Consider the following 15,320-nt stretch of genomic DNA (forward strand, 5'->3'; position numbering starts at 1 on the left):
CCTGACATCCAGTGGCAATTATTTCATAAATTATTAAAAATTTAGGGTTAATTTGAGATATAAACATTTATACATATTGATTGATTTATTGTTAGTGTTTGTACTCTACCTTCATAAATCGAGATAGCCGTTTCTTGTTGAGCCTGCGACGTCTGTCGAAGAAAGCTCGACATTAGGATGGTGATCTGATGTTGGGGGCGTTAGCTAACTTTTTTAAAAAGCTTAATATTTCAGAAGGTTTCAAACCTGGACACTTCGATGATACTTGCATACAGACGCCTTATGTTAGTGAAGTGTCCATCTGTCATATGTCCTCGACTCATTTTCATGGTTCAGTGACTACTTGAAAAAAGTTAAGATTTTTGTTTTTTATAATATCTCGCTTATTTATATGAGTAATAAGATATTGATATTTGGTATGTGCGTACCTTGTAAGGTCATCATGCCTTCAGACAGTCTTCGACCTTATTTCAAGGATCAGTGAACAAGGTTTAGCTCTCATGGTCAAGTCCCATATCTCAGATACCTCCTTTTTATGGTTCAGTGGTTAAAGTTCAGTTTTTGTGTTTTAGTCTGTTTTTCTGATCTAATACTGCATGCTATAGATCTACTATATTTGGTGTATGAAATGATTGTAAGGTGTATATGTTACAGGGAATTTGTAAAATCAGGGATTTTGTAAAATCACTGGACTAATCAGTGATTGTGTAAAATCACTAACAGTTTCAGTGGTTTTGTAAAATCCCTGAAATTGTTAGGGATTTTACAAAATCACTGAAAATAGAGCTAGGGATTTTGTAAAATCCCTGATTACAACAAAGTATAACATGCTATTAGAAATGTGTTTTTCTTAATATAAAGATAGACCAAATGAATGATCACTAATGATTTAGAAATATATTTGTTTAATAAACACTATGAGCTAGAACTTGTGTATAATGATAATGACTAAAAGGCATTTAAACGGGTATTTAGACCACTCTGAATTTGCTTATTTTTGCAAGACAAGTTTGGGTGACATCCCTACCACTATAAGCTATTGATATGTGAATTTTCTTAACTATGCTATACATGTCTTCAAGACATACATAATATTTTAAAACATCTTCATCTGATGAATATTGTTTTTAACAATTTTTTCAAATCTTCACATTGAAGAACTTCATACCTTCATTTATCAACAAAATATTTACTTTATTTGGATTAAAAGAGTTGAGAAATTTTAGAAACTTATTCAAAGTTATACCATCACTTTGTGATATAATACATGTGTCTGATAAATGACCGAAGTAGGAAAAACTTTGTTTATTTTTGCTTGGTGAGATTAACCTATTCATAAACATGCAAGTAAAAAACAAAGTATTATTACCAAAATTTTCTGTTGTCTTTTTTTATTATTATTTTGTGAATATAAATGTTATTTTGTAGGCAGCAAATTAATAATACAACACTTATTTGTTTTTTTTATATCAATTTTCATGCAGCAATAAGATGCTCTTGATCTGATATGCATGTAATATTTGCCACTGGATCTCATACCCTAACCCACTCAATTTCTTATATCTTACATATTATTTTTTTCTTCTGTAATGACAGCAATCAACCTTATGTTCAGTTTTTATATTTGATTTAAAAAAATTGATGTAATTGGTTTTATTTTCTACAGTAATTATACAGAAAAACTATAATAAACAGTAACTTTCTTTCAAACACGGTAGTGATAAGAGCTTGTTGTGTCTTCTTTCTGTGGCTCATTGACAAAATATTCCAAAATGTTTATCATATTTTCCCTGGTTCCATATGTTGCACTTTAATTTTACCTCAATTATTTGAAGTAACTTTTGTGTGTATGTTTGCTCTTGATTTCAAGACATTTGTGCCTGAGCCATTGTTCTACAGTATGTCAGTTGTTTTGTGCATGAAAACCGCTCAATTAATATTAAAATAAAGATTTTATAAAATCACTAATCAGTTCAGTGATTTTACAAATTCCCTGAAATTCCAGTGATTTTACAAAATCACTGATTTCAAAAATTCCCTGTAACATATACATGTCAAACTGGCTGTAGTCATCTGACCTTGACCTCATTGTTATGGTTCAGTTGTTACATTTTTGTATTTGATCTGACTTTCTAATACTGTTTGCAATAGTCAACTGTATTTGGTGTATGAACATTTTTTGCAATATAGATGTCAGTTTCGATTAATATAACTAAGAAGTGTGTAAAGTTTTAAGCAATAATCATAAATCGTTTTTGAAATACATTGCAACATGTGAAAAAAACACACCTTTGTTTTAGTTATAAAGTCCTGTAACTCAAAAAGTTTAAATGTTATTTTAACCATAAAGTATACAGATGGTTTGACTATCATAAGAAACAACTATTTAAGTTTGACGAAATTTGGATAAGTGGTTCTCAAGTTTTGGTGCGACATGTAGACGCCAGACAGACAGACTGACAGATGGACTGATGCTGGACATTTGTATTACATATTATGTCCCGACAAAATTTAGACAAGGGTATAAAAATGGAAAAATCTTGAATCAATTCTGATTTGGCTTTGTAAAATAAACAATACATAATTAATTTATTTATTTTATTTCTATATGAAACAAAATGTATTTGGTAAGATGACTAAAGAAATATACACTTATTAAAACATTATTACATACAGAATAAGATACACATGTAAATACATCTACAAGAATTTTGTATTGATTGCTAAAATACCTAACAACTTTTGCATACATATTGGATTAAGTACTACAACTTAAAGCCCTGCTTCAATAGTATAGTTCAATAAGTAAATATTCCAAAATAATGGGGTGTTGAAATCATCAGCAATAATATCAGAACATAAACAATAATCGTATGTCTATATTTTTTATTGCCTTTTACAGTAATCAGTAATAATAAAGTCCTAAAGCTTGTGAGCAAAGATATTTAAGAATAGTGAAAAATTGATTTAAATACACCTTAAATTGCTATTTATTCCAATCAGCATAAGTTCTGAAATTACACACTTTTATCATGATGTCACAAACCAGTTAAAGCTGGGTCCCTGTTTAACGAATGATTTGTGGTATTAAACTTGCCACATTTAAACTATGTTAAAACACTTTAAACAAAAACAAAAACAATTAAAACATTTCAAACAAAGCATTGTTATATTACTTTGAATTTATGTAAAAAATATTTGGAGCCGGGTCAACCATCAATTGAATTTCAAAATGTTCACTTTCTAAAGTAATTACTCATTTCCCTCAGCTCATTAGGGCTTTACCCGAAAAAAATGTCAGAAAGAGCAAGGCCATTGATTAGTTATTACAGTTTTCTATGTAAAACAAATATTGCACTTTGATTTTAATGTATTGGTGGTATCCCTTAATTTCATGGATGTTCTACCTCCAGGACAGGCAACACTTTTGTCTGGACTGATGACCCTTTCAAGCATCACAGTGAAGTGAGTTGACCCAACAGGAAGTTGTCTATAAAGTGACTGTTTCTCTAAATTGCCTAAATAGCAATAAGTTGTACATATATTTGCACAGCAAATTTCAAATTAAACAGTGTATAGTATATGGGAATACTTTGCAGCATAATGAATTGAGTTATTTCCCTTTGACTGTACAATTGTAGGTTAAAATATACCACTGAATACACAAAAAGAGAACAGGCAAGTCAATATTGTTTATATTAATTCCAACAACCACCAATTGAATGTAAATAATATATAGAAAAATAACATTAATACATATAGTTTATAAAATAATAGAAACTTTGAATATTGATCATATAAAATATATCAAATAGAAAATTTTAGTGCACACATTTCAATATGAAAATTTATCTTTGAAGCAAATCAATTTTTTGAAACTTAAATATATAAAATAAAATCCCCTAGAAGTAAAATTAAGGTGGTAGCATAACAAAATCTTTGTCTTTTTATCATTTTCCTTTTATTCTAATATTGATAAATATATATATGTCATTTTGTCACATAGTTTAATTTTGTAGTGCTTAATATAATCCATTTCCTTAATTTTATCACATATACTGCAGAGTAAAATTCCAAGAAATACCTGGTTAAGCAAACGATATTGCACAAGTCCTTGTTTGCAGTGGAAAATAAAAGCTTTCAAAATTGAACTATCATAAAAATACTTTTTTAAGTATTTAGAAATTAAAGGTGAAGGAAAATACTGAATCATGAATAAATAAATATTATTTACAAAATATCAGCCCAAAACCATATAATAGTCATTAATGTATATACAAAACATTGATTGTCTAACAAAATCAATAAAACACATACTCGAATATAAATATATTCTCTTAATCATGGTCATGACAGTGCTTTGCGGTTAAAAAACATGTACAGATTTAGTTATCTTGACAGATTTTACATAACTGGTTTTAATTTTCAATAAACCGTTGACACAGAGGACACAGAGTTATGTCTTGGATATCTGTAATTTGATAGAATATTGAAAATGCTTAACTCAAAATTGACACTTCTTTATCATGTAAACCATTGAAAAGTTCAAAGTCAACTTGATAATCCATGAATAAATGGTCAGGGCCGAGAGGCAGCAGTTTTGCTCCTGGAAAAAGCCCCTCCCCCTAATTTTTGGCTCAATGACTTCCTTGAGAAATGACAGAATCTCAGTCTAGATTTTAAAAGCTTTTGATCATAATCATCAAAAAAAGTTACACATGAATATGCATGGTTATGTTAATTATGTTTTTTAAATGTGAAAAAAAATCATGATAATGCGACTTATTTTACTGTGTTATAACGGATTATTGTTATATGGAATTTAATCATGAACCTGACAATGTTTATAAAGTGTTTATTCATGAAAATGATTATGATTTTATTGTGTTTAATCATGAACATGATTATGATTTTATAGTGTTTAATCATGAACATGGTCGTGTCTTTACTGCTCGCTTCTGACAATCAACTCCACCTTGTACTACTTGTCTTTGTTTCTTCTGTACGCCATTCTGACAATCTGACCAGTCTCCCCAAACACCAAAAAAGCAACGATCTGAAAGACATAAAAAAGAACCATAATAATTTTATAACTCCAAGTCCTATACATTTGATGTACCCTAAAAAATAAAATTTGAAATCTTTCATCTGCTTTTATAGAAGATAAAGTTTAACACTTAGCAGCTCATATATATACAAAGTTTTACAAACACTTAAAGATTTGGTGTCTTGTGAAGAGTTGTTTCAGTGGCAATCATACACCATCTCCTTTTTTTCTATATTTGTCTTTATCTTGAATAAACTAAAGAATGGAAAAGTAATGAAAACAAGAATGTGTCCTAAGTACATGATTGCCCCATCTGCATTATCATTTTCAATGTTCAGTGGACCGTGAAAATGGGATAAATCTCTAATTTGGCATTAAAATTAGAAAGATCATATCATAAGAAACATGTGTACTAAGTTTTAAGTTGATTGGACTTCAACTTCATCAAAAACTACTTGGACCAAAAAATTTAACCTGAAGCAGGACAGATGGACAAATGGACAGAAGAACAGACAAACGAATGAACAGACAGACAGACCCACAGACTAGAAAACATAATGCCCATAATGGAGCACAAAAAGTATGAAAGAGTATACAAATTCAATCAAAATGGATGGTGCTATGCGACGTCTAAATGCAGAAATCACATAAATTTATAAAATGAGGCTTGCAGTAATATTCATTAAATTGTCATTGTATGTTTTTTTATTATTTACTTAATAATAAAGATGTAACAAAGCAAACTAAATATATCATACCTTGTCCATTAGCTCTTACACAAGATCTATAAACTTTTTTCTCAGCTTTACATTTTTTAGGGTTTCCAGATTTCAATGATTTGACCTTTGCTCTTTTATTCGTGACAGGATCACAGTTTTCCCAAGATCCTTTGTCATAAATACATTCTCCTGCAATATAAACAGAGGTCATTATAATTCCTTTTTCCCAAAATTAAAACCAAGGCTCTGTAACAATTAAGTCTATGAATTATTGAGCTCAAATGTAAAAAACAAAAGTTGTACTAATGATAATTTTTGCTGTTTAAATATAATTTTACCTCTCTTTTGATATAATCAGTATTAAGGGCAATAACTCCTGTAATGTGTCATCCAATATTTTGCGTCTAACAAACGTTTTTGCAGATCTATGATTGCATAAAATCTTTGCTCTTTACAGTTTCTATTCATCTTGATAGTTTTCAAAAATAAAAGGGGAAAACTTGAAAGTTAGTGATAAGCTGACATTCAAGGGCAATAACTCCTATATTGGCCAGGTGAGCTAAAAATTAGTCAACTATCTTTCATTTAAGGGCAATAACTCCTTTATTGGTTTCAATCTTATTAGCATTTTAGTAGATGCTACATGTAGTTCTTCTTTGTCATTTAGGCTGTTTCTACTTACGTAACCTGTATCTGGTATGGCATTTTTGAGATAGTTTGCAAAAAACATGAAGAACTGCCAAAAATCTTGGTTCAAGGGCAATTACTTCTACAAGTTATCTAATTATTTTGGTGGTAATCAGTGGCGTAGCTAGGTCAATTTTACGTGTACGCCAAAACCTCGGTGAGGGGCCTGAATGCACAAGCGGGTCCAGGCCAAATAACCTGCTGGTAGTGGATTAGCGTTGGAGAAGAATCCGGAAGTTTAAAAGTTATCGAGAATCAAATATTTTCATTAGTTATTTTTTCTTGGTGTGGAATATTAATTTTTGCACAATTTCATGACAAAATATGGAGGTTTATAAACTTATCATGTAAATTAACCAGGTACCAGGTTTGAAATTGTGTACTTGCGCCAGACGCATGTTTCGTCTTACAAAAGTCACATCAATGTTGCTCGAAACAAGCGTGACAAACCTTGATTTTTTAAATATTTTTTTTTAGTTTCCATGGCAAAGGTCGCCATTTCAAAAATTTCAAAGTCAAACTTAACTGCTGCATATTGTGCTCCCCAAAATAATATGCCATCATATAATATTTAATGTCTGTAGAATTAATTTAACAATTATGTTCTGTCTGGAATCTTGTATGAAAATTTCCCTCCCCCATCTGAAATAAAAATGTATCATGTTAAAGTGTACATGGGTCTCTTAATATCAAAGAAGTTTCAGATAATTTGAAATGTATTTATATTTTTCTTATTTTGGCTGTCACTTTCCACGGCAATGACAGACATTTTGTAATTCCAAAGTCAGGTGCACAACTACACATGGTGGTTAACATTATGTTATAGTTTCATCAAAACTGGTCCATTTAAATAATTCCAATAACTAAGCCCTCGAAAGAAGGTGTGGATTTAAAAAAATAAGAAAAAAAAGAATCGTACAATAACAACATGTCACCCTATGTCAGCTGATCTACTGATATTGTATCCCTTATATCCAATTTATCACAAATAGATAGAAATATTTATATTATTTTGTGGTTGGTTTCAATCAGATATTAATCAAAATTGATAAATGATTTCATTTGTATAGTGCAGTGGCAAATTCAAAAGGGACACATAACTTTAAGAATAAGCATAAATTTCTCGCCGAAGAGTTAAGAATGACCAAAAGAATGACAGAACATAAAAAAAATATGACAACCCACCCCCAAACTCCCTGTTTTCCCCCAATCCAGACCCTCATATATCACTATGACAGATAGTTTTGTTTAATATGTTTTACTGGTTTTGTCTTCTAATATTTTTTTTTATTTGTGTACATAGTGTTGTTAATACATGTGATATATGGACAATATGTACCATGTCCTCTCTGTCGAAGTCGTATCTATTTCAATGAAAGAAAGCATTTGAAAGCTTGCCACTCTGTGCAATATGTTATTAAACGGTGGCCAGATGATCTGAATTAAATTGCTCAAAGATCAGTCCGCTTGTCAGTATAAAACTGAAAAATCCATAAAATACAGGAAAACTCATCATATATAATTTCGTCACTATGCTCTGGATACTCGTTTGACCATTAACAGTTTTTGTCCAGCTACCGTAAAATTGTACGAATGTTTGACAAAGTTATTGATATCTTAAAAAATTTGACCACATTAATGAACCTAAATGTAGAGTATATATTTATAAATTATATTGGCACCGCCGATGAAATTTAGGATCGAAATGTCTCGCTTTCGCGACAAAAATTTCAAACCACATATCGAATCTTAGCTTATAATGAATTTCTAAAAAAAAAAAAAGAAGGAAAGTCAGAGTACTATAGAATTTACGTCAGAAAATGAACAAATATTTAATACTAATTTACGTCACTGTTATTTGCAATTACAAGCAATTGAAGAAAGACTTAGAAGTTTGATGTACTGTTAACCAATTCTTTTATTTCTATTTAGATGAAAATATTTTTTTTTACCAAATTCAAGTGTACGCCTGGGCGTTTTGACGTAAACATAGCTACACGCATGGTAATGGATAGAAGATGAATCTTGTTGTTGCTATTTGATTTTCTGTATCTTTAAGGGGTAAATAATTAATACATTTAACCCTATAATCTATGTTTAGGTCACATACATATTGATTGCAGACAGGAACCAAAGCAAAATAAAATAAAAATGTTGTTTTATGGGACACAGATGCCCCCGCTTGTAAATAAACCAAAAATGCAGCTATTCTTCCTTTCTGAAGGAACATAACTTGAGAATGATGTCAGTTACACAACCTAAACCCAAGCTTGATCTGTGGTTCGCTCAACTTCGCTGTATTTTAAGCATTTTATCCGAGCAAACTAAAGTTCAATTGCGGAACCAGCAAATTTAGCAATTTTTTCCATATTATAAATCGAGAACAGCGTATTAACAACAGCTATATTGTAACTTGATGTGTGTAAGGTTGTAATAAGCATTAAATGTAGTTACATAACTTTTGGAGTTAAGACAAGTGACTACAATTAAAGACTGCAGGCATGACAAATTTAGCAAATTCTATATTTATAAAGGGACATAACTCAAGAACAGTGAAAGTGACAAAACCCTTATGATACTGGAACTTGATCTGTGTTTGGTGATATTTAGCTTCAAGTATTAGTTTTATAACATTTAGAGTTGAGGCAAACTAAAAATATAGTGTGAAATGACAACTGTAGCATTTTTCCATTTAAGAAGGGACATAACTGAAGGATGATGACAGTGAAGCTACCCTTATTTGAACTTGAACTATGTTTGGTGATATTAAACATTGTGTATAATTAAAATGATTAATAACATTTAGCTGAAGCAAACTAAGATTAGAAAAAGGAAAACTGACAGACAAGGGTTTAACTAAATGCCCCCTCCACCGCAGAGGGGCGTAACAAACGTTCATAACTTGGATCTTTCAGTTCAAGTTTAGTTGATTGGTTTCTCAGAAGAAGATTTTCTTGAATATACATAGATGACTATGACTGAAACCAAGAGATGGCAATACATCCATGATATAATTGGCATGTGAAATAAAATTATATGATTCAATTATTGAAAACATTTTTATTACTTCCACAATACTTTTCATACAAAGAGATTTGTCATTCTTTTGTTCCTGTTACATACTTATCATTGTTTAAGTCGATCAGATATGATCTTTTGACAATAAAATTGAGGTTTAAAACCATCCATTTATTATATAATCTGTCAGTTTTTGATATAATGATAAAAAATGCTAACCGAAGACAATAAATGACTCTATTAGTTGTGAATTTTAAGTCAATAATAATCATATTTCTAGACAAGTTTTGATTTTCATTTTATGAATTTATTAATAATTCTTGTAATAATTATTCATAAAATTATTATTCTATGAAGGACGTACTTAATTGTACTTAATTACCAAATAGTAAATGATTAATTTTCTATTATTTCTGCATTGTTCAAGATAGTTCTGGTTTTGTCAAGATGATTTTAGAGTACGTAAAAGGTGAAGTGCCTTTAGGTCTTTACATACAAAGAAAAAATATAAATAGATTATTCGTCAAGTAGAGGTTAAGGAAAGTCATTAATAGTGACGGACAATCATTTAGTTCAGTTATTGTCAATGTTTTTATGAATTTAGAATTCTTCTGAAAAATAAAAACTACTTTTTGCATACTCCACCAAATTTTTAAATATGCTGTGTTAACTAAATGTACAAGACCACATTTGGAATAAAATATGTGATAACAGAATAATAGGCAAAATGTGCAGAAAAAAGGCCAAAAAAAAAAATAAAGAATGGAGAAAACTAGGTAAAAAAATAAAGAGTAGAAAATAATGAGGTAATAAAACTTCAAGAAAAGATCAGAATAACAGGAAAAAAACAATTCATCCTCTCATATGCCAGCTTTATTGAACTCCAATAAAATGATACCCCAATAAATATAAATGTCCCAATCTTTTACCCTTTCCTTGAAATTACATCCCAGCTCCTTTGTTCTAACAGGGGTGATCTGAGCCGGATCACCCCTACCAGATCACCCCAGTTTGAGTTTCTGTGTTATGCATGCTTTCCTTTGTTCTGTAACATTTTGGCGGGAATGTCAAATCCACTATAAAACTTATAATTAATTATACGGAAAAGACTATCTATCAAAATTCACGTAGAAAAAATCCAGTGTATATGCTTGGATTCGAACTCAAGACTTTTAGCATATCAAGTCAGGGTACAGTCTTCACGATGAACTGTTAAAAATATACAGGCCCGGAGTTCAATTTTTGACATTTTTTAGTTAGATTCTGTTGGCCTGTAGATATGAATTTTACAGGCCTGAGAGCAATTTTACAAGCCTGGGTTGCCAGGGCTGCCACTCAGCATGAAGACTGCGGTACATACCACTACACCAGAACGACTGGGTACGAATTGATAGTAATTTGACATACTTAAAGGAAGCAAGATCTTTTTATAAGTGGGGCGAGTCGTCAAATCTTTATTCAGTGGGGTTTAAACCTTCTTCGTTAATAACATGAATAATTGAGTTTTCAGACTGATTGTTCAATTTGATTTTACACTTTTTCAAAAGTAGGGCGAGTCAGTAAACAAGAGTGGGGCGATTTTTTTTATAAAGTGGCGATATAGTGTGGGCCGGTTGGCAAGTGGGGCGAGTTGACATTATTTAATATCTATACTCATCGTGTTTGAGGGTCATTAAGGGTATACATCATATAGTAATTATATATAAAGTATATTATAATGGTTATGTGGAATTCTAAACTAGATTTTATGAATTGTAAATGGTTTTCCGTCTAATCTAAAACAGCTGGGATGTAAAATAGTTATATCCCATTCGGACTTGGTGTGTCATTGTTAGATCACCGGGTCTGGCCTCCGGCCATCGGGGTGATCTTACACTGACACACCGCGTCCTTGTCACAGGGATAACTTTTAATTATTTGACTTGGTCAAATGTTTCAAATATCAAACGTTAATTATCTCCCCTTACAAGATGTTTGAAAACCCACATGATTTGATATATGTCTTAATGATGCAACTGAGACATCTAGCTCCCAACTGTTTTTATTTACTTTGAATATTGATTAAAAAAAACCAACATACCCTAGTATTTATTAAAAAAAAAAGAACTGAACTGTTACATTATTATCTATCATTATTATAGTTTATTTAAATTTGACAATTATATCAGATGTATTTTTAACAGTTATTTTTATAATTGCATCTTTGAAAAATACTTGAATCTGATAAGTTATTATATAAAAATGAACATGATTCATATATGCCATCTATATTTATCACCTAAAGTATATCTTATGGGACTATCTTTCAATTGCCTGTTTTTTTTTTTAATTCATTCACTATGTAGGCCTAAACTAAACTCAATCATTAATTGCCTACTGCTTGATCAGTAAACAAAGCCAAAAACTGTGCATTAGAAATAGATGAAAGGAAACAAAAGAAAAAAAAAGGTTCTGAATGGGGTTTACAGAATAGTTAATACATTGGGTCTATAATCTACAGAAAATGGCACAAAGAAAAAACGAATAGTGAAAAACAGCTAGCTAGGTCAATCAAATAAAGAAAAAAGAAAATAAGGCAGTTCTCAGATTAATAAAGAATAGAAAATATTGAATGAACAAAAAATATCAAGAATAGGGAAATAAAAAAATGGAAATGGAAATGGGGTCTAGACAACAACCCGACATAAGAGCAGCCAACGGCCAACACCCAAAGGCCATCAATGGGTCTTCAACACAGGGAGAAAATCCCTCAGCTGGCCTACCTATTTATAACATGAAATGAACAACCCCCATATCCAAATCTCCATAAAAAATAACAACCCTGCGATTGCCTCATAAAACAAATCTCTTAAAATTAATTATGTTTATATCAATCAAAAAAGATATTCTGAAGAGTTTTGAATGAAATATAGCAATATTAGATCAAGCTGTCACAAAACATCATCCATCAATCCACATCGTTTAGTTTCCGATGAATTATTTCCTTATAGGTCATGACATAATATGATAACATTGATTTGAAAAACTATCGTATACCAGAATATTATCAGATCAAATGGTGATTTCTCATCAAAAATCTTCCATCATCTACATTTTTATGAAGGTTCTGTTTTTATTTCAGGTACAAATCTAAAATTGGAAGTTTTGTAACACTTCAATCAGATAAAAACACAGTATGTTATTGACACAATTCCCATGATAACTAAAGTTTTAACATTCTCTAGTTTATATTTTTATATATAATTGGTTTATTTTAGAAAAACTTTTTTCAAAATTATGCATAAAATAATTTCATTTGAAATTTATTGGTATATATGTGTATTCATTATTTAGAAATAATTCCCAAAATTTATGGAAGTAAACAAAAAACCTCATTTATCTATAATTCTCTAAGTAGAAATAAGTGTGGACACAGAGAAAAGTCTTGACCCTGTTTAATGGTTCCCACAGAAGAAAATAAGACATATATAAAAAAAGAGTAACATTTTTACCAGTTTTATCAGAATAAAACTCTTGTAACTGTGAACAAATTAATGCAGTGAGTGAATCTAAAATTTACAATCCTTCCTTTGATAAATTTATATTCTTTTTACCTTTTATTTTCTTTATTTTATTCCGTCCACGACATTTTTTGGTCAATGTTCGTACTGGTTCACAAATATCGCTGCTTTTTTTCTTTAATTTATCAACCCTCTCTGTAATTCCATTTACACACGGTCCATACTTTCCTGTTGTGTATTTACAAGCTGTAACAAAACATATAAAAATCATTTCATTTAAAATACCCAATGTCAGGCTTCAACTGCATTATTTTAATCCCCCCTCCCCTCTGTTGGTTTACATTTCACTTTTGCCAATTTCAATTTAACTTACCTTAGAAATTGTTAAAAAAATCAAAGTGATGGAAATCACTCATGGAAAGATTAGAAGAGTATTTTGAATAATTTCATATTAAGGTATGGTGGGGAAAAATGAACATTTATAAAGCACTATTGCTGAAAATTGCATTTACAGCAGGTCTTTAGAAGGAAACTTGCTTTTCCAGTATGAGGATAAAATGAGCTCAAATTAAATAATATGGGTCTCTTAATTTGCACAATTTTATTTAAACTGCAGTTTATATCTTTTCGAAATTATGTTGCCAGTTCTGAACATGTTTCAAAAAAACAGAAAAAAGCAAAAATTCTTCTAGTAAATGTTACCAACTATCCTTGCAAGACATAAATCTGGACCAACAGCTTTAAACTTTAAAGTGTCAACAAAAAAAATTGAAAAATGTTGTTATGGGGCATTTTGTAAGTTGAAACAGAGGTTATAGGGCATTGAAGATTAAAAGTTTTAGAGTGCCTTTTGATCAATTTTTAAAGTATTTTTCAACACAGGGCTTTGAAAATGTACTTTTTCAACGTAAACCAATTAAAAAACTTATCTTATTGAAATGTGGATTCTTTCTTGATTGCAAAAATATATATTCACTTCTAATAAAAATTCAAATGACTAAAATGGACATAATGATTGATGGGAAATAAACTAATAAACAATGGTTTGTTATAATTAAAAGTTTTAAAAGTTTTAAACTGTTTCAAGCCAATTCCTGATAAAAAAAGTGTACTAATTTAATTGTTGATTAATTACAGATGATTATTGGAAATTCATCAAGTAAAATATAGGCCTTACTTGAATACCTTTTATTTATTCATATTTCATTTTTTTTAAGATCTTGTTAATCCATTAATCATTTATCTTTCAGATATAATTTACAGAATCACTTTATGTAATGTAGATCAAAAGTAATTGGCAATAAATAAATCTATCATCCTTATAAATATCAAACATCTAATATACACATTTGTGTATTTAATTATGAGGTCAAATACTTGTGTATTAAGAATTATATTGAGTGGTCTGTATAATTATGTAAGACTGAGGTTGATAGGTAATGTGGTCAATTTGATTGGCAGTTTAGGAGGTGGGGCATTGTAATTAAAGGTTCACCTTGTCTCTGATTGTTTAGTGATAATGACAGTTGTCAATCATACTAGTTGAATCAATACCCAGTTACCTAATCAAAATGTTTTTTAAAAGCCTGCACATCAACACACCTTAATGACATAATTCTGGAATGAACTGCTCCAATAATATACCCAGTTTTTTTCAGTTTATATGTGTATTATGTGCACATACATCAGAACCATAGGGAACTATATTTCAGTGTGAATACATCAAGTAACAGTAGCTAACCTGTCCTGTTGTTAGGGAGGCTGGTGCCTAAGTAAAGATTTAGAACAAGTTCTAATCTTTCCAAAAAATGAAAAGTTTATAATAGTAAATATTTTTTTTCAATTCATAGTTTTTAGTTTAAAGCAAATTGAATAAGAGTTATTTCCCTTTAGTCCCCATGTTTTGAACCTTATTGTCAGCAAAATTCAACTTGTTATACTGACTGTCACCTCTTTACTTAAGAAACAAATTTTATGTCTTCAAGACTTTGTTATGCTGTTAATTATGCTTTAATCATTTCTACGATCTTCAGTTGCTAATAGAAATGTTATAGAAACTTTAATTTTACCCACAAATGGACATGCTTACATGATAGTTTACTAACGTTTTTTACACTTCTTGGTTAATATTTTTGTTGAAGGACATTCTTTCATTTCTCCTGATTTCAAGGTCATAGTCATCTTTATGGTATCCGTGGTGATATCACATTCACTCCACGGACCAACTTCATATTTACATTTATCTAAAAAAGAAAAAAAGCCAGGAAAATTTAACATTGGTATTGCAAATGTTTTCAAAATATAATAGATCTTGAGTCACACAGTTAAACAAAAAGGAGTATACAATAA

At 30.2% G+C, this 15,320-nt stretch overlaps 1 protein-coding gene across 1 annotated transcript; it reads right to left on the reverse strand.

Moving 5' to 3' along the window:
• Positions 1-2,584: 2,584 nt before the first annotated feature.
• On the reverse strand, positions 2,585-15,234 carry LOC143049866 (uncharacterized). Its single transcript, XM_076223628.1, has 4 exons — positions 15,077-15,234; positions 13,065-13,217; positions 5,806-5,955; positions 2,585-5,056 (listed from the first exon to the last, which is right to left on the reverse strand). Exons 1-4 carry the CDS (start codon positions 15,150-15,152, stop codon positions 4,926-4,928), a joined length of 510 nt encoding a protein of 169 aa, XP_076079743.1. The 5' UTR covers positions 15,153-15,234; the 3' UTR covers positions 2,585-4,925.
• Positions 15,235-15,320: the final 86 nt, after the last annotated feature.

The sequence above is a fragment of the Mytilus galloprovincialis genome, chromosome 10 (assembly GCF_965363235.1).
Source record: "Mytilus galloprovincialis chromosome 10, xbMytGall1.hap1.1, whole genome shotgun sequence".
NCBI classification, from domain to species: Eukaryota; Metazoa; Mollusca; class Bivalvia; order Mytilida; family Mytilidae; genus Mytilus; species Mytilus galloprovincialis.